The sequence below is a fragment of the Monodelphis domestica genome, chromosome 4 (genome assembly GCF_027887165.1).
Source record: "Monodelphis domestica isolate mMonDom1 chromosome 4, mMonDom1.pri, whole genome shotgun sequence".
Taxonomy (NCBI): domain Eukaryota; kingdom Metazoa; phylum Chordata; class Mammalia; order Didelphimorphia; family Didelphidae; genus Monodelphis; species Monodelphis domestica.
Genome location: NC_077230.1, coordinates 391083140 through 391104002, shown reverse-complemented (window position 1 = coordinate 391104002; position 20863 = coordinate 391083140). Strand labels below are relative to the sequence as shown.

Below are 20863 nucleotides of genomic sequence, written 5' to 3'. Positions count from 1 at the left end.
ATGTGTCTAGTGGAGAAGGGGGAACAACCTTGCCCAGTGGAAAGAGTGCTAGTTCTAGAGTCAGAACTTCTAGGTTAAATTTCACCTCTGACATGTACTACCTGTGTGGCCTTGGATGTCATCTCACTTCCTTGGGCTTCATTTTCCTTGTGTAAAATGAGGATAATGAACTAGATAGCCTTTGAGGTCCATTCTGTTTCTATAATCTATGATCCAATGTGTTCTTCTCTAAGCCTCAGTATTCCCATCTTTCAAATAGGGATGATAATAACCTCCATACTCCCTATATCACAAGATGCTTGTGAGGAAAGCTACATTGTTTGAAGTCACCTCTGTGGTTTTCTGTGAAATATTTCTGGAAAGGGAGAAACTGAGGGACAGGGAAGAATTCTATCAAGTTCTTCAGCTCTTACCCCTCTGAGTACCCTTACTCCTGGGGTACCAGAGTGACATATTTGTTCTGCACCACAGCACTCTCTGCTGGGGCAACCCAAACCCAACCCTCCCATATATTTTGCCCCTGTGGAAGCATCCAGTGGAGCCTAAAACTTGGCTCCAGGGATCAGAGAAGCTGGTGCTGTCACAAGGGTGGGAAGCCACTGGTGACTCATATAATAGAGTGTGGGTAGGTGTGCAGAATGGTTAGCATTATTTTAGGTTGTTTTCATCATCATGATGTATCAAAATTATAAAAACACATTTCCACTGAGCAGCTAGGTTTGCCTCTGTTTAGGAGGGAAGGTTATTCAGTCAAAGCAGGCAAATCTTTCCTTGAGCCAGCCCAGTTGGATCCAAGTGGATCAAGCCACAAGACCACATCCTAAAGGCAAGGTGGTGTAGTAGGAACACAGCTTAACTTTGCTATTCAACTTGGAGCCAAGGAATCTGAATTTGAATCTCAATATTACCATTTATGATAGGCATGATCGTGGGCAAGTCATCCCATCTTCCTGAGCCTCAGTTTCCTCATCTGTAAAATGAGATTGGAATGATGCTCTCTGAAGTCCTTTTCAGTTGTAGATCCATGAATCAATCAATCTATCTATCTATCTATCTATCTATCTATCTATCTATCTATCTATCTATCTAGATATAGTTGGGTTAGTTACTACTAAGATCCTTCCTCAGCTCTAAAATCCCATGTTTCTATGCTCCCTTACCCTTATGGGAAAGAGTTGTCAAGACAGTATCCCCCTCCAGACAGTTTTCACCCAATTGTACCCCATTCCCCTTCAGTAGAATCCTACCCTGACCCTTGCTCTGTCTTTACTCCTCACCCCAATCTTCTCAGGATGCCATTTGCTGGTGCTGTTCCCATGGCAACTCTACCACCTCAGCCTGCTGCTTTCTAGATCTCTAGCATGGACTGGGGCTCAGGTGAGCTCTTGGAAAACAGGCTGCTTTGGTTTCCTACCTTTCTCTTTACACATATCTCCCATGGTAGCCGAATCCCAGAAGCTCAGAAACAGAAGTTGACCTCAGAGGCACCTCATCCAAGAATAATTTATGGGACTGCCCTCTGCAACCTCCCTGAAAAATGATCATCTGGACTCTGCTCAGATATCTTCAGACCTCCTCACATCTGGAGGGAACCCACCTCACTTAAAAAAAAAGCAACTCTTACCTTCCATTGTAGAATCAATACTTTGTTTTAGTTCTAAGGCAGAAGAGAGGTAAGGACTAGGCATTGGGGATTAAGTGACTTATTCAGGGTCACACAGGTCACACAGTCACACAGTTAGGTAGTGTCTAAGGCTAAATTTGAACCCAAGGTCTAATTTCCAGGCCTGGCTCTCTATCCTCAGAGCCACCCAATACCCACAAACCCACCTCACTTTGAAAAAGACAAATTATTTTTTTTTTTGCTCATGCAACCAAAAGTTGTCTTTTGGAACTTCTACCCATTGTTCCTGGTTCTGCCCTCTGGGACCAAGTAGAATAAATCTCAACTTTCTTTCTTAGTCTTCCAAACACTAGAAGATTATTATCCAGATACTACCCCTAAATCTTGGCTTCTCTAGGTTATATTATCACCATCATCACATGTAAATAGCACTTTGAGGTTTGCAGAGCACTTTAAAAATATTAGCTCCTTTTATTCTCACCTCTTTTCTAGGAAGGAATTGTTGTGATCTCCATTTCACAGAAGAGGAAACTGAGGTGGAGGTTGTGACTTATGTAAAATAATTCAGGTAGGGCCCAAGTAAACACATGAACTCAGGTCTTCCTGACCCCAGATCCAGTATTCTATCTGTTGAGTCACCTAGCTACCATCACCACCATCCATTCCTTTAATCAATTCTCACCTGTGATTCTAAGGCCTTTCAACATCCTGCTTGTTCACTTCTGAATGCTGTCCTACTTAACCATGTCTTTCCTAAAAAAGAGTTGCTCACCAATGGAGACAGTATTCTAAATTTGATCTACCCAAGGTAGAGTACACCTGGATGGACACCTGCCATGCATGGAGCCTGACTCTCTCTTTTTTAAAAAAATCCTTACCTTCCGCCTTAGAATCCATACTATGTATTGGCTCCAAGGCAGAAAAGCAGTAAGGGCTAGGCAATGGGGGTTAAGTGATTTGCCCAGTCACACAGCTGGGAAGTATCTGAGGCCAGATTTAAACCTAGGACTTCCTGACTCTAGTCCTGACTCTCAATCCACTGAGTCACCCAGCTGCCCTCCCAAGTTGCTTCTTGAAATGGAAGGCCATCTTTTGAATACTTGTATTCTTCAGGTGATGGCTATGAATCATGGTTCACCATTGACTCAGCAGAGCTCTGCCATATACTAGGAACTGTCCAAGGTATGTGTTTTGGGCAGAATCTCTACTTCTCTCTTACTCACCTGATGGAGCAGTAGTCTGTGGTCCTACTTGGTTTTTATCTTATTTATTTATTTATTCATTTGTTTATTTATTTATTTATTTGTGTGTTTGTTTGTTTTAAGTCCTTGCCTTCTGTCTTAGAATAAATAAGAATAAAATAAATTCTTAAATAAAAAAAAATACATGGGTTTCAAGGCAGCAGATAAGTAAGGGCTAGATAATGGGGGTTAAGTGACTTGCCCAGGGCCACCCAGCAGTGTCTGAAACCAAATTTGAACTCAGAACCTCTTTTATCTAGGCCAGGCTCTCAATCCACTGAACCATCCAGCTGCCTGCTGATTTTATCTTGACTTACAGTTGGGAGAGAGGTTTGATTGTAGTGATTCATGTTTCAGGGGTATCAGGGTTTCTATTTAGCGATGTTTTTACCTGATGGCCTAGGAGACAGATACCACCTTTGAGGGTCCAGGTGAGGGTAAAAGTGTCCTGAATCCTTGGTATCAATTGCTTGGAAGTCTGACCCTCTAGGTATGGGCTTCACTTACCAGAAGGAAGGCATAGAAGGATGGGAAGAGCATTCAGTTTACTAGACTTGAGTCATAACTAGTTTCAGATTCTTGTGCAAATCCCTTATACTCTTGGAACCTACTTGTTCTTATGCCCTTCATGAGTTGCCTTGTGCCACTTACCTCTCATTCAATGGCTGACCTAAGTTGAGCTTCTGAATTAAGCTAGGAGTCATCAGATGACAGTTCGTACCTGGAATCTTTTCATCTTCATAGGACCTACCAGAGTTTGGCACTCAAAAGCATAGCTTTCAAGTGTCCAGGGTCAAGCCAAACTGATAAGCATTTATTAAGCAAACATGAGGTTTCTTCCCTCAATAGAATGCAGGCTTCTTGAGGGCAGGGACTATCTTTCTTGCTGCTTTCATTGCTCTGCCCTCAAGGAGCTTACATTCTGATGAGGGAAGAAACTTCAAAAAAAGGAAAATTTAAAAGTAGGGGAGGGTAGATGGTAGAGAAGGTCTCAAATGCCAGAGTGGAACCTGGAGAGGAATGCCATAGGTTGGCCTGGGCACTTTCCTTAAAATGGAGGTACTTCATTACAGAGAAAGAGTCAAAGTGATAGGTAAAGTAATAGGTGGAGGACGTCACAGGGGTAGTCAGCTTCCAGGCTGACAAGGTTGCTGGGGCATGGTGGGAAAAGGAGGGAAAAGGGGGTTGTATGGAGATGGCCTCAAAAGATGAAGGGAAGTTCTTTTTAGGTAAATTGGGTCTAGTAACATCTGTACAGTATACCTGACTTAAAGCCATTTTTGTAAGGTTCTAATGAGATAATGGATGGACAGCAATTTATAAACTGTAAAATTCTAAGTCATAATAAAGTGCTGCATATCTAATAATGATGATGATGATTATTAGTCCTTAGAGCAAAGCTATCAGAATAGCAATAGATTTCCCCCCACTCCCCAGGCAACACAGCTGGAGGAACTTGGATCAATTGTTCAAGCAGATCTTTCTTATGGGGCATAGGAAGGGGGTGGGGGGGGAGGGGAGTGATAGATAGAGCCAGAAAGTAGTGAGGGGAAAAACTGAGAGGGACAAAGATTCTTTAACCTGAGCCGATTGGAGCCCAATCAAAGAGGCAGCCAATTAGTCTGGTTCAAAAAAACTCCACATAGGGACAAACTGTAATCAAACACCTATTTATAAGGGTTTATTACGATCATTATTATTATTTTACTGAGAGGATCATTCTAAAGCCTTTCGGGCGAATGTATGCTTTCAAATCTTCATAAATGCAAATCGGTCCTTCCCTTCTGCCTTCGGGAGGCACGGTGCTGCAGCACACCAACCGTAGGGGGATGCACTGATGACATAGCCCCAGCACCGAGTGGAAGCAGCTTCCTACAGATTGGCATCTGTTTCCCCTCACCCCCTGAGCTGGGATACTAGTCACACACCTGGGTCTGCCAGAGGCTCCCCACTGCTAGACCCCACCTGCTGAGTTCTTGGAGACCCCAATGGCAGAGCCCTTAATCCTTCCCAATGCCTGAAATAAAGCAATGTGTGCTGAATTTGAAGTCAATAGATTGTGGTAGAGTGGAAGGAGGGCTAGACTTGGAGTCAGAGGACATGGGTTTGAATCCTAGCTCTGGCACAAACTACCTCTAAGACTTTGGACAGGTCACTCTTTCCTGGTCCTCATTTCCCTCAATGTTATTTGTTTTTTTTAAATTTATTTTTAAACCCTTACCTACTGTCAGTATCAATATTAAATATGGGTTCAAGGCAGAAGAACAATAAGGGCTAAGCAATGGAGGTTAAGTGACTCACCCAGTGTCACCCAGCTAGGCAGTGTCTGAGGCCAGATTTCAACTCAGGTCCTTCCAACTCCAGGCCTGGTGCTCTTTCAAATCTAGCTGTCCCTCATCTCAATTTTTTTTTTAAATAATGAGAGGGGTGAACTACATGACCTCTAAGGTCCTTACTATACATGATCTAGATTCAAATACCACCTCTTTTATTTAGAGTCTATATCAGCTTGGGCAAATTAGTCTCCACTAGGCTTCAGATTCATGATTTGTATAATAATGGAAATTGCATAGGATTATCTTCTTGAGGCAGTATGATAGAATAGGAGTATTGACTATTCTATTAGAAAGAAAAAGGGGCAAGGGACTGGGGTTCTAGACTTTACCACTAATTAGATAAATTCCTCAGCCATTTGACTCTCTGTGCCTCAGTTTCCTGCCATTTAAGGGCCCTTTTATCTCTCAGAATTTGATTCACAGACAAACTGATTTCACCCAATTAATGATCTCAGCTTTTTCTCCCACTCTTGTCCCGAAATTTCAGGAAAGGTGTGACCATACTTTCATATTCCCATTCTAAAAAAGGGCCATTTTCCAACAGGTGGTGGCCAAGTGATGTCTATAAAGGGAAATAGGAGGTTAGTGCTGGAGAAGACCAATTCAAAAGTAAGGCTGGACCATGGGAGAGAGTGAATTGAATTTTGTGGGATTTTGGACAAGTCATTTCCCTTCTCTAAAACCACTTCCTCTCCTGTATAATGACTAGCTTTTAGCATAGCACCTGACACATAAATGCTTATAGATTTGACTTGGCTTGACCTTATCTGGAAGAAGATTGGATTGAGCTCTATGGTCTCCTCTAGGTCTAAATTCTGGTTGAATTTCCAATCTTTTTTGAAGGTGATACAGAATAGCTTGGGCACTGGGCAGAGCTGAATCCCAGGCCAAATGGACAATCAGGAGAAGGCTTGCCCCAATGTGGTGATGGTGATGGTGGTGCTAGTGGTGGGTTCCCAGACTTCCGGACCTTCCATCCTCTATAGGGAGTGTGTTTTGTGGGGAGGGTGCTGAATGGAAGACCAGGCAGGCCTCCTCCCCTTTGCTGGCTGCCTTAGGGGCCTTTTTGTTCCTGGCAATCTCTCTCTCTCCCTCTACCTGTGCAGTTCTTTCCATCTGTGATGCTTCCCTCTCCTGGCCACTGACTCTCCTCCTCTCTCTGCCTCTCTGCCCCTGGTTTACCGCTGGCCTGGAGTTCGGGCTTTTGGTGTCTGAGGGGGAGGGGTGAGCACTGTGGAGACAGGGAAGGGGAGGTGAGAGAAATCCTTGATCAGGTAGCTGGGGAAGGGTTAAGAAGTTAAAATCAGCAAAGTGAAAAAAAGGGGGGAAGAAGAGAGGAAAAGGAGGGGAGGAGGGAGCAAAGGGGAAAGGGAAGGGCTTGGGGAGGATTTCTCCCTCTCGCAGCAATAAATCGGCTTAGAGGACGACAGTAGAACAGCCCAGAAAGGATTAAAGAAAAGTCTATATAATACAGAGAGGAGAGAGGGGAGGGGGAAAGAGAGGGAGGAAAGGAAGAAAGGAGAGAGAGAGAGAGAGAGAGAGAGAGAGAGAGAGAGAGAGAGAGAGAGAGAGAGAGAGAGAGAGAGAGAGAGAGAGAGAGAGAGACTGAGACTCGAATGGGGGGAAGGGGGCGGAGGGGATGGAGCGAGTGAGCGAGTGAGCGAGAGAGGGAGGGAGAGAGAGAGAGAGAGAGAGAGAGAGAGAGAGAGAGAGAGAGAGAGAGAGAGAGAGAGAGAGAGAGAGAGAGAAAGGGGGAGGGGGCGCTCGCTCTCGCTCTCTCGCTCTCTCTGGGAGTGGAGAGAGCGCGATTTCGCTCCCAAACTCCGAGCTGCTGGTCTGGACTCTTTGCTGCGGGTTTCGCACTAGCTGGAGAGCCAGCCCGAGCCCCGGACGACGGGCGCGCACTCGGGCTGCGCTCCAGCTCCTGCTCGCCTCTGGCCGCCTGTGCTGAGCCTAACGGAGCTCGGGAGAATCGAGGCTAGCCGAGCCGAGCCAGGTGTCGCTGCGCCGCCTCCCCTCCGGTTTTCAGTCAAGCCTCCCGGGGTCCGCTCCCTCCCGAGGTGGCGACGGCGGCGGCGGCAGCTGCAGGCGCAGGGCCGGTGAGGGCTGGGTAGCGAGGGCAGGATGGGGGAGCCCCGGCGGCGCCCAGTGGCGCCCGCCCTGCCCGCGTCCCTCGGCGCCTCGGCGGCCGGCTGCGGGCGGCGGGAGAACGCCTGAGCCGGATGGAGCGGGGCGCCTTGGCCGCCGCCGCCACCGCCTCCTCCTCGTCCTCGTCCTCCTCCTCGTCCTCGTCCTCGTCCTCCTCCTTCTCCTCGTCCTCCTCCCCGGGGCCACCATGCGAGCCATGAACTGCCCGCGTGTCTGCCTTCTGCTCGCCGAGCTCCTGGACCTGGCGCTGGGTGAGTTGCGGGCGTCTTCCCGGCCCGGGGGCTGCTGCTGCAGCAGCCGCCACCGTGCGCGCGGGATGGCTGGGCTGAGCTGGGGGGTGCCCCGGGCGCCGGGGTGCCTGGGGAGGGGCGCGGTGTGTGCTGCTGCTGCTTCTGCTGTGTGTGTGTGTGTGTGTCCGCGCGCGCGCACGGGAGTGTGTGTGTGTGTGTGTGTGTGTGTGTGTGCATGTGTGCGCTTGTGTATGCCTGCTTGCCGGGATATGTGTGTGAATTTGGATGGGGCTCTATCCATCTAGGGATGGGAACGTAAGGATTTCAGGGGGCGAGGGGATGTCTATGTGTCTGCGTGTGTGTGTGTGTTTAGGTGAGTGTGCATGTGAGTCAGTGTCTATTTTGGTGTATGTGTTTGTTTGGCTACTCCGTGGGGTTATGCTAGGGCTATGTGGCAACGCGAGTATCGGGATGTTCCGGAGTTTGTATACCGATGTGTGTGTGTGTGTGTGTGTGTGTGTGTGTGAATCATTGTGATTTTTGGGGGGGTTGTATGGATTTTGAGTGTGTACTGCTTCTGGGGGTTGTGATGGGGTGGCGGTGAGAATGTTTGAATCTTGGTGTTGGGGGTTGGTTGTGTGTGAGTGAGTGTGTTCGGGTGTGTGTTTGTGTTTGTATCTCGGGGGATTGTATTCGGAAGAGTGAGAGATGGGTGCATCTGGGCGTGCAGGAGTGTGTGCCTTTGGAAGGGGGTGTGTGAGGGTGTGCTCTGTGTGCCGAGTTGCGTTGTGGCAGAGGGTGTATACCGTTGTTTGTCGATGTCCCCTCCGAGAGGACTTGTTGGGGCTCCTGGCCGAGCCAGGAGATTGGGCTGGGGCTAGTCCTCTCTCCTGAGCTCGGGCACCGGCTCTGGCTCTGGCTAGGTCCCGGCGTGGCTACTGGCTTCGTAGAGTGTATGTGCTCTCTCCTGCCTGCCTGACTGCCTTCCGCGGATCGCGGGCACTGGCAGAGCAGCTGCCGGGGTAGCCCTAAAGGCTTCTGAGCTCGCTTGAATCTTCCCCCTCATTGAGCAAGGGCCCTGAAAGGGCCTCTGGACAGGATAGAGGAACTCCAAGTGGGGGTCTCGAAGATGTGGGTGGGGACATGAAATGGTCGTTCGGGGGCTCCCTGGGCCGCTGCCGCCGCCGCCGCCGCCGCCGCCGCTGCCGCTGCTGCCGCTGCTGCCACGGCTGCCAACTTTCAGTGCCCAGAGGCCAGCTGCGGCTGGAGCAGAGATTGGGCGGGGGCGAGGGGGGAGGGAAGAGGAGAGGCTTGCACTGGAAAGTAGCTGTAGAGAGGAGGGTGTTACCCCAACTCCTATCTTCTTTTGGGGGAGGGGGAGTGCAGTTGCATAGCCGTGCCAGGCTGGCTTCCGAGGATTGCCAGCTACAGAGGGGTGTTCCAGTCCCTCCTCCCTTTTCGTGACTCTCCCCAGCTTCCTCTCGGGAGGTGCAGGGACCGTAAGCCCTCAACACTTTACGGTCCCCCTAAATCAAAGCAGGAGGGATGTTTTCAAAGTGGCTTAAAAGCCCGTCACCCACCCCATTTACTAAGGTGGGGAAGGCCGTTCTCATGTAGTCAGATGGCCTCTGAGGGGAGGGGGGGGGGGCTGTGCCTTTAGAGGCGACCTGGGGAATCTAAGAACTAAGCCTGGGAGAACCTACCCAAGGCAGCAGAGCCTTCAACTACGTTGGGGGGTTTGGGGGAGGGGGATGAAGGGAGATGGTACCACCTTTCCCGCATAGCAGAAGTGGAGCAGAGGTGTGTGTGTGGGGGGAGTAGCTTGTGGTAAGAGAGTGAAGCTCGAATGAGAATTTGGCTGAAAAAAAGACCTTAATCTCTTAAGAATCACAGCCCCCCCTCCCCCCAACCCTCTTCTGTGGGGACTGCCTTGGTTCACTGAGGATGTGGGCTCCTCTGCTGCAGGGTCCCATTCATAGTCCCTAGCTCCTCCCTCCTTTCCTTTTCCCTCTCTTGTGTGGGCTGGAATGGTTTGGAAGGGGGCAGGGATGAAGAGACTCAGTCTGGGGGAACTTGGAGACTCCAGCTAAGATTGAACTCTCTTCTAATCCCCACTGGGTGAGGGCTGGGAGCTGGGGGAGGCAGAAGTGGGAGCCGGAAACTTTGAGCTGTCTCTGTTTCTCCCTTACTCATTCCTTTGAATGAGTCGGAAGCCCAGCAGGAATCACGAATCATTCCTACCTCCTCTTTCTTTAGAGTCTGGTGCAATCTGGCTGGCAGTTTTTTGTTTGTTTGTTTTTGGGGGGTTGTCCCCTTCTTCCAGACTGATGGTGTAGAAAGGGAGAGATAACCAGCTGTGGCTGCCTGGATTTCCCTGACCTTCCAGATGTGAGATACCCACTGTGCCAGAGGAGGGCACTCTTTCTAGATACAACTGGATGCTACGGAACGTGTTTGGGTTGACAGTCTGGAGTGGCACCTATTCACTGGGAGGGGTGACCGCCTAGGCACTGATCCTTGCCTAACCCAGACCTGGATGATGTCTGAGTAGTCTATTCTAGCAAATTCCCCGTTCCCTCTAATGTAAGATGAAGAATGAGTGTGACTTGGAGAACAGGGGTTTAGTGCCCTAGTTGTGTGGAATGGAGACATGTTCACTTCAGTTTGACTGCTGAAGAGGTAAAGATTCCCATAGTGCTATGCCTGCTTAGTTTGCTTCTGCCTAATGCCCTTGGTATCTTCTTGGCCTTTGTTTCAGTGAAATCTTTCTCCCTGCCTTCCTTCACTAGCTCCCAGAGCTGGCAGACTGATGTGGATCTTAGTCGAATTGTAGCTGAACAAACTCATTTCTACAAGGAGCCTTCAGCTTTGGCAGACACAAAAATAGAGCCACATCTCTGAGTATCCCACATATGGCCCTGTGGGTGGGGATGGATGTGATGGTTGGTACCTGGCACTGGGACAGGGCTGCAGGGTGCATCCTTGGAGAGGGAAACTATAAGATGAGAGTAAAATGTATTGTCTCCTGCCATTATTTGAGGGGAACAGAGAAAGGGTGATGAGATGGTAAGTGTGTGAATGAATGAGCTAGAAGGGTCCTACCAAGTTTTTCTCCATCGGGTCCCTAGGAGGGGATAAGGGGGAGTTAAGTTTCTGTCCCCTGTATCTTCTTCCTCTTGCTTAGCTTAGTTGGAGCCCAGTGAACTGACCAAGTCCTACTGTGAGATGGGTCTGCTGTAAAATTTATTTATTTATTTCTTCAACCTGATGGGTTCTGGGAGAAGGAGAGGGGAGATTGTACACAGAGGGCAGAGACCTGAGTGTTTCTTAGTGGCCACTTCTCTCTAATTTGAGATACAAAGAGATGCCACACTCCACCATCCCTGTCCCCTAATCACATGGATCTCTACAATCTTTCCTTTCACCATGAGGATCTTATCTACTCTCATAGCCATAAACTTTTACTCTTCAAACCCCCACCACTGCCAAAGCATGAGAATGGGTTTTCCTATGAGATTCTCCCTTCCCTGTACTTAATTGATCATACAACTGGAAAGAACCTTAGAGAGCATTAATCCAGTCCTACCCCACCTCCATTTTAAGATTGGGCAAACTGAGGCTGAGGAGTAATCCAAAATCACAAAAGCCCAATGGCATAGTTGCAGAACTAGAACTACAATTCAGCTCCTGACCTCTTCTGTATTACAAAAGATCTAAATTGATGCTCTCCTGAGATTTTGTAATGACAAAGGCTCAGACTTCTTTGTCTCTAATAACCCAGAGGCCACTAAGTAGGTCAGTCCCAGTAATGGAGCCTTTCCTGGGTCTAAGTTTCTTGCCCTTTCTTTAATTCTCCAGCCTTTCCCTGATACCCCCACCCCACCACATACATGCAGAAATCCTCACTTGTCAGATCTGACTCCAGTGGTGCATACAGATGATGAACCTGGCTAGGAACGACAGTTCTAAACTCTCATTTAGATAGCACTTAGAAGCTTTCCAAAACTCTTTCATACCTCTCATTTCCTTTGATCCACACAAGGCCCCCTGTGAGATAGGTTGGTCCAGGTATCCACAGACAGGTCTTTTATACAGATGTAGACACATGTCCAAAGGCGACGACTCAATAGTAGTCACATAGCTGATCTGACTTTTTGACTTCTAGGCCTAGGTCTTTCCATGATGACAAAAGGCATTCCTTCCCAGTCCAAAGAAAAGAGGAGACTTGTGAATTCTCTGATCCATTGTATTGTAGCATTGCAGGATTTAGAATTAGAAGAGACCTTTGAGATCATCTGATCCCACTCCTCCATTTTAAGGATGAAGAATGTGAAACTTTGAGATTGTCTCTTGGTCAGACAGTAAGTGGCAGGACTGCAATTCCAGGTCCCTGACTTCAAATCCAGCCCTACCTCCACTTAAACACCATAGATAGCAAGCCCAAGTAATTTTGGACATCTTCCCCCATCCTAACATATACCCCACTTCACTTTAAGTATTTCAATCAGAGCACTTAAGTGAGGAAGAAAATGATAATGGGAGTTGATTTCATTCACATCCCTAAGCTTCCTTGGTGATATCAATTTGGCAATTTGCCATTTCTACGGCAAATCCTTTTTGGAAGCAGCAGGTCATACAAAGATAAATAAAAGATTTGGATTGGGTCCACACGTTCAATCTAATTTGACAAATATTTATTAAGTGCCTACTGTGTGCTAGGCAGTAGAACTGAAAAGACAAAAATGAAAGAATCTCTGCCCCTGAGAAGCTTACATTCTAATGAAGGAGTACATTATGCAGGATGTCTATAAGTCACAGATTTAAAGGTAGAAGGTACCTTAGAAATTTAGGGCTTCAGGGTAGTTAGATGAGATGGCTCAATGGATTGCTACATATTACTGATTCTAAGATGGAAGGTAAGAGTTAAAAAAGAAATCTAAGCTTCTTACCTTGTAGTCCAGAGGCTCTTCATTTCAGATGATCTGTGAATCTGTTTGGGAAAAAAAGTTATATTTTTAATTTTTGCTAACCTCTAATCAAAACATAGCAATTTCTTGTTTGTTAATGTAGAAAACAAACCATTCACTATTCTGAGAAGGGGCCCATATTCTTCACTGGATCACCAAAGAGGTGATACGAAAAGAGTTTAGGACTTCTGATTTAGTCCCATCTCCTCATTTTAAAAATGAAGAAACTGAGGCACAGAAAATTTGAGTGACTTGTGCAAGATCACACAGGTAGTGACAGAGTTGGGATTTGAATCCAATCCCTTTGATTCCAGATCAACTCTTTTTCTACCCCTACTACAGCATGTTGACTCTGCTCCTCAAAGTAAGGAGTAAAAGTCATAAAGGTAAGCTTGGGCAAAGTGCTCTAGGAATATTTGAGGTGGGAGAGAATACTAATTCTTGTGTACATCAGAAAAGATTTCATGTCTCTGTGATCTTTCAGCAGAGGCTTATTGGCCAGCTTATCATTGGGATTCTTTTTTTGAGTCTTTTGGATTCTTTTCTTGATCTCTTAAAACTCTGAAATTCCATTAATCTTATAATTTGACCATCTAGAAAAATCCATTTATTTGGATAATTATCAAATCTGAATGTCTCTTGGTTGACCTATGTTAATAGTCATCTTTCAGCATTTGTCCTCTGTGTGTGTGTGTGTGTGTGTGTGTGTGTGTGTGTGTGTGTGTGTGTGTAGGAGAATGGAATAGGATAGGACCTGATAAAGGGTGGAGAAAGGTAGGATGGGGAAGAATGGTACAGCAAAGAGTTTCTAAAGAAGTGTTGAGCTTTCTACCTGGAACCCTTCCTCTGTGGAGCTAAGCTAGTTAGGGAACTTGACCTCATGGCAGGTGTTGTGAGGCATACAAAGATGTATAAAAGCAACAGACCTGCCCTCTAGCCTAGTGTCTAGGAAACACCTACTATGGGCCAAGGGGACATTGAAAAGGTTGACTGTTGGGGGAACTGTACAGGCCAATGGCAAGTGGTTTCTTGGGGAAGTATAAGAAGCATGATGGAGCTAATGAAGGAATTGGACCAGATGACCTATGGCCCTTTAAGCTCTAAATCTTATGATCTTGTGATGATTTTCATTTAGTGCTTTCTTCCTTCTGATATAGGCAATAGAAGCATCCAGATCAATTTAAGTAGTACATAAATGCTATAAGCACCTACTATAAGGCAGGCAGTATATTAGGCCCTGGGGATAAAAAAGCAAAATAGTCTCTGCTCTCAGGAAACTTATATTCTACCCTGTTCAAGTTATAGATGTGGAAGCTAAGAATTTTAGAAATTAAGTAACTTATTTGTCCAGATTCACATGCATTGTAAAAGTCAAAACTTGAATACAGGTCTTCTGAGAACAGTTCAAGTCTATCAGTCTTTTTAGAGTTCCTTTCACTTTTTATCCTGGAGGGACTGACCTTCAACATCTTGTTGTGGAAATGAAGCTCCTTTGGTCATGTAGATGAAGAAAAAGTAGACAAAGAAGAAGCCTGGACTTGTAAGATCCTAGACCTAAATCTGGGAGCTTTCTAGTCTAGAGGGCACCTAGTCCAATCCCCTCATTTTCCAGGTAAGAAAACAAGCCCAGGGAGGTTAAGTCTTGCTCAAGGCCATTCAGGCAAGGCATATCAGAATCAGGATTTTCTTCCCCTCCTTGGATTTCTGACTTTCTTTTATCTCTTGCTATATTGAGTCATATTTCTATCTCCTTATGCCCTTCCCTATCTCTCTATCTCCCAAATTCTCTTACTAACTCTTTTGTCTTTCTATATCTGTGACTCACAACCTCTATCTACATAACCACAGAATGGCAGAGTTGGAGAGGGTCTCAGAGCCCATCTACTTTTTTTTTTAACTCTTACCTCTTATCTTAGAATCTATACCAAGTATCAGTTCCAAAGCAGAACAGTGGTAAGTACTAGACAATTGAAGTTAAGTAACTTGCTGAGGATCACACCACTAGGACATGTCTGAGACCAGATTTGGATCCAAGACTTCCTATCTCTCACTGTCCACTGAGCCACCTAGTCTCTCTTAGCCAATCTACTTCTAACCTCTTATTTTACAGAGAAGGAAACTGAGGCTCACAGAGTTTCCCTCTGAATCAATTTGGTGGCATAACCCAGACTCAAATCAAGGTTTTCTGTCTTCTCCATTCATTGCTCTTTCCATGATACTATGTAATTGGTGCTTATTTGTTTCATTCAGTGAGCTAAAAATGGACAATATGTTTGGACATTATCCAAGAACCCACCAATGATGACTGCCTTCAGCCACTAGATCCTGATGGAAAGCCTTGAGGTGTGAATGTTGATTCTGAGAACACTTCATCCTTTTTTTTCTTCCTTTTTTTTCCAAGGGAACTCCATCTTAAAGACAAATGCCCCTTTAGGAAGTGATGTCATGTGTTCCCACGATGCTGACATTTATAGTTATAGACACAAAGTCCCCACTGAAGCAGTGATGTGTGGGCTGCTGGTTTCCTCCTCCGTTGCCTTTTTAAAAAATGGCATTTTTTTCCCTCTCTTAGAATGACAGCCATCTCCCCATGGGTTCCTCCCACTGTTCCCCTACATGAATTTTCTACTCTAGACAACTAGTCTGCTCATCCTCCTGGGATGAAGTGCCTGGAGGCAATCAATCAATCAGTCAATAAAGGAACACTTACCCAGTAAAGCCTAATGGAAAGAGCCCCAGACTAGATAGGAGTGTTCTATTCTCAGCTCTGCCACTGACTAGCTGTGTGACCTTAGGTATGTCATTTCCCCCCTCAGGGCTTCAGAATTCTCATCTATAAAATGAGAGAATTATAAGATAATTGGAGCAGTGAGGTAGCATAGTGGACAGAGTAGGCCTGGAGTGAGAAAGACTCAGCTTTCTCAGTTCAAATCTGATCTCAGACACTTACCAGCTGTGTGAACCTGGGTGGGTCACTTAACCTGTTTGCCTCAGTTTCTTCATCTATAAAATGAGCTGGAGAAAGACATGGAAAACCACTCCAGTATCTTTACCAAGAAAACTCCAAATAGGGTCACAAAGAGTCTGACATGACTGAAATGACTTAACAACCAACACCACAACAACATCTAAACTATAATCTGGTTCTGATATTATATATTTTAAGGCCTCTCATAGCTCTGATATTCTGTATTTTAAGACTTTTCTTTACTTCTGACATTGTATTCTTAGGCTTCTTCCAGTTACAAATTTAAAATCTTCCTTTGTACATAACATTGTGTTAGGTGAAGGGAATGATACAAAGTTTAAACAAAACCATGAATCTTGTTCTCAAGGAGCATGCAGATTAGATTGGGGAGATAGAACATAGCTCACATTGCCTTATATCTTACTTTCCCACATATATATGTATATGTCTATACATATATATTCACATACACACACACACAAACACATATGTTAATGATTTCAAGTTGGAGGAAGGAGGAGAGGTGGTCAGGGCCAGAGAGGTTGGGAAGCCAAGGGGATAACAGAAAGTAGCATTCAAGAAAGCATTGTCTGTATCCATTTGGGTTTGGCCTTGGCAGTGATGCCTAGACTTACCCACTGCTTCCACCCACCCCTTGCTCTCCCTTCCTTGGCTCATAGAACTGAGACATCTGGCTGTGATAACACTCCTATGTATGCTTCTCCCCCAACAGTTTTCTACTCCACCCCTTTCTGACAGGTCTGAGGAAAAGAGAGAAATGAAGGGTGTGAATGAAGTTCCTTACAAGCCCATGGTCTTATTCTCCTTCAACCCACCCTGACTTTTTCTAAGCTCAGTATTATAGGCTGGTGTTCTTGGCCCCAGTCAATGACCTCTGGAAGCCCTCTCTAAGCTGGAGGATTTCCGTACCATCCAGATTTCCATGCTGGTGCTCTTGCTAGCCCAAGCTCCAACCTTCTAACAGACTAGCCTGTTGGTTGGAATCCCAGATAGCATCTTGGCAGTGAAATCCATGGTGGGATGTGCCAGGATGGTGGATCTGACTCTAAATTTCCTCTGGATGAAAACTGTGACTGACCCTTGAGCTGGCTGATCCTACTAGGAAACTAGGGACAATGACTAGGGACTACAGCTTTTGTGCTCTCTCTTCTTCTAGGAATCAGTCAACATTTATTAAGCACATATGTGCCAGGCACTATGCTAAGTTCTAGGAATACATAGAGAGGCAAAAAGTTGCTCCCGTCAAGGAGCTTATAATCCAATAGAAAGAACCAAAAATGGAGTCAGTAACCATCATAACACCTTACCACCATCCCAGGGTAGGCTCTACTTCACTATGGGAGCATGTTGACAGAACAGATGCAGCTTTCCCAGTTCTAGTGCACATTGTTGATATTGATGAGGCTTAATTTTTCTTTTTAAAATTTGGTGGTTTATGAGGTCATATATTTGTCCTTCTGGCATCAGTAATATATGATTCTCCCAAAAGACTTAGACATACACACATATGTATATATGGATGAGTGCATTTTTGTGTGTCTGTATAGATGTGCATATGTATATACATGTACCTCTATATATAGATATGTATCATCCTGCTTATCATTTTTTATTGCACAATGGTGTTCCATTACCAATATATAACACAATTTTTTTAGCTATTCCCTAATTGATGGACATCCTCTCAATTATCTCCAATTCTTTGCCATTACAGAAAGAGCTGCTATAAATATATTTGTACAAGTAGGTCCTTTCCCCATTTTTATGATCTCTTTGGGATATAGACCCAGTAGTGATATTATAAGATCAAAAGGTAAGGTCAATTTTATGATCCTTTGGGCATAGTTCCAAATTGCCTTCCAGAATGGTTGGATAAGTTCACAACTCCACCAATAATGTATTAGTGTCCCAATTTTGCCACTTCCCCTCCAGCATTTATCACTTTCCTTTACTGTCATAATGGCCATTTTGATAGGAAGAAAATTCCTATTCAATCTGAGCTATTAATCCTTCCCCAACTATGACTTCAATGCTCTGAGAACTACAACGCATTTTCATTTTCCTGGGTTCATTCTCAATTGAGTTGGGCTTAACTTGGAAGCCATGGTTAAGGTCCTAGACCCTTGTTAGAATCATGTTTCAACCTGAAACTGATAGTGCTGTCCCAAGCAAATGCTAGAAAAATCTGGGAAATACTGAAAGTGTGGTCAGAGGTGGGTGGGTTGGGCTAATTATAGCAAAGATTATAAAAATACCCATCATCTAGTGATTCTTGGGACTTGTAGCTTCGATAATCCAAAGCAGTGGTTAATTCAAAAGTAATTAAAGTAATTTCTGTTTGGCTTTGGAATTCAGTCATGACAAGAACCTTCCTTCCTTCCTTCCTTCCTTTAATTAAAATTTTATTAGCTATATCTAGAGTCAGGAGGATCTGGATTCATATCCTGCCTTTGATAGTTTCTAACTGTGCAACCTTTGGCAAGTCACTTAGTGGCTGATAGCCTCAGTTTCCTGATCTGCTAAATGGGAATAATAATAGCACCTATCTAATAATTGGGTTGTTATGAGGATATAATAGCATCTATCTAATTATAGAGTTGTTATGAGAAAAAATGAGATACATATGTAGAGTGCTTTGCAAACCTTAATGAGAGCTATTATTATTAAGGCATTTAAAAAATCTTAAAGCACTATATAATTATTAGCTATTATAATTACCATGTAATATTATATAATTTTTCTTTGTGTCTGAGACTGATACTCTAAACTACAGGAGAAAAGTATTTATGTCTTATCCAAATTTTGCAAAGTCTTTTACATAAATTATCTCATATGATCCTCACAACACCCCAGTGAAGTGCGTGCTCTTAGGATCCCCATTTCGCAGATGAGGAAGGGTCACACACCTACAAAGTATCTGAGCTGGAATTGAACTCAATTCTTCCCAACTTTTAAGTTGCGTATTCTATCTTTTGTGCCACCCAACCCATAGCTTTCTCTATGTTATTTCAATGATGAATGAATGAATGAATGAATGAATGAAAAGGCACTAAGCACTACCATATGCCAGAACTGTGCTAAATTTAGGTGATACAAATAAAAAAGTAGAACTAGTTCCTGTCCACAAGAAACTGACATTCTAATGGTGAAACAGCACAGGTAGGAGGGAATATTTTCGCTTGGAAAGTTAAGTAGCTTGACCTATTCACTTGACATCTCTGGGCTCCAGACAACTCTAAGGTTCTGAATCGCATATGACTTATTACAAATTGGCACTGAAGGAGACTTTTTACATCTAAAATTCCTGAAATAGAGGAGCCCATAGGTCTCAGCCCATTCAGCCAAAAGCAGTTAGACTGAACAGCCCTTGTCCTCAGGGAACCTATATTCTACTGGGGGGGGGTGGGGGGGGAGTGAGGATAAAGTATGTACATAGATAAGGTAATTATGAAGAATAAAACAAGATAAGTTCAAGTCCTAGAGACAACACATACCTTGATGGTGGCAGGTAGGTAGGGCATCAGGAATGGCACCAGAGCCAGGCTTTGAAGAACAGTGGAGGGGAGTGAAGGCAACTAGGTAGCTCAGTGGATTAAGAGTCAAGCCTAGAGATGAGTTTAAATCTGGCTTCAGATACTTCCTAGCTGGGTGACCCTAAGCAAGTCACTTAACCCCTTGCCCTTGCCTTGCCTTGCCCTTACTACTCTTCTGCTTCAGAACCAATGCACAGTATTGATTCGAAGGAAGGAAGGAAGGAAGGAAGGAAGGAAGGAAGGAAGGAAGGAAGGAAGGAAGGAAGGAAGGAAGGAAGGAAGGAAGGAAGGAAGAATAAACCATGGGGATTCTCAGAGGCAAAGGTCCCTAGCCCCACACTCCTCATCAGGTTTCTTTTTGTAATCAAGATAATTCACATTAATTTAGTCAGCAATTGCTTACTGAGCATCTACTAGGGTCCTGTGCTAGGTGTTGGGATTTGCAACAAAATGAGATAGTTGAGTTAAAGTATCTCTGAGCTCCCAGCTCTGCCACTAAACATTGTAAAAGTCCTTCCTGCTCTGATCTTCTTTTCTAAGGCCCTTCTCAGCTCTAACACTCTGTTTTAAGCTCACAGCTATGGCACTTTGTTCTCAAGGCCCTTCCAGCTCTGACATCCTCTATTCTAATGCTATCTCTGAGCTCTGACATATATTAAGTGCCCACCAGTAGGACTTTTTCAAATGAATGTGGAGGAGGGCAGGGCACCTGGGTGACTCAGTGGATTGAGAGTCAGTCCCAGAAACTGGAAGTTCTGGGTTCAAATGTGGCCTCAGACACTTCCTAGCTATGTCACCCTGGGCAAGTCACTTAACCACCCCCCCACCCCACCCTCATTGCCTTGCCCTTACCACTTTTCTACCATGGAAATAATACACAGCATTCATTCTAAGAAGGAACATAATAGTTTAAAAAATGATTTGGAAGGGCATGTAAGTAGCACAGTGGATAGAGTACCAGGTTTGGAGTCAGAAGGACCTGAGTTCAAATGTGGCCTCAGACACTTCCTAGCTATGTGACCCTGCATAAAGCAGTTAACCCCAATGGCCTATCTCATACCTTTCTTCTGCCTTAGAACTGATACTAAGACAGAAGGTAGGGGTTTTAAAAAATGAGTGGGAGAACTTCTTCTGCATTCTCTACAGTTCTAGAGGGAGTTTCAGTTAGTTGTCCCAGCTTCTGGAATGGAGGCTAAAGCCCCAAAGAATCGATGATGAATTGCCTTTCTACTATTCATGAGTAGTGCTGTGCCCTTTCACCAGGAAGCCTGGCTCCTCCTTCCCTTCCCTTCACCCCCAATCCTGCCCTCTCATACCAACTTCACTAGTGCTCCCCAGAGGGCTACGTGGATTTGCTCCAACAAAGGCTACTTGGCAAAGGAAGCTCTTGGACAGGCCAGCTGGGGCCCAGCCAGTCCTTCATGGGTTTGGGCATTCCTTTGAATGCCCAAGATTTGGAGTTAAGTCAATAAGTCTTTTCCAACTGGCTACTCTGTATTGAGTCCCAACATAGGCACTGTGAGTATGTATATGGGGAAGGGAAAGGGAAAGAGCCATTAGCAAAATATGACACCTCTTCTTGCCTTCAATGAGCTTTCAGTCTAGTAGGGGATAACAGACATCTTAGCTCCCATTTCTAGAAGAGTGATGATGAAACTATGACTACAGCATTTTCTAACCCTCTTTTCTCACAAAAGCCCTACAGAGTGTTAACAAATGTTTCTTAAGCAAATACTGTTAGATGTAGGGAGAGATACAAAGTTTAAACAAAACTGTGAGCCAGCCCTCAAGGGAA

At 45.1% G+C, this 20863-nt stretch overlaps 1 protein-coding gene across 1 annotated transcript in view; it reads left to right on the top strand.

Moving 5' to 3' along the window:
- The first annotated feature begins 6901 nt into the window (after window positions 1–6901).
- Window positions 6902–20863, top strand: part of IGSF21 (immunoglobin superfamily member 21) — a 447442-nt gene continuing 433480 nt past the window's right edge. The window contains exon 1 of the mRNA XM_056795696.1: window positions 6902–7600. Coding sequence (XP_056651674.1) covers window positions 7537–7600 — 64 coding nt within the window. The 5' untranslated portion in view covers window positions 6902–7536. The remainder of the gene's footprint in view (window positions 7601–20863) is intronic.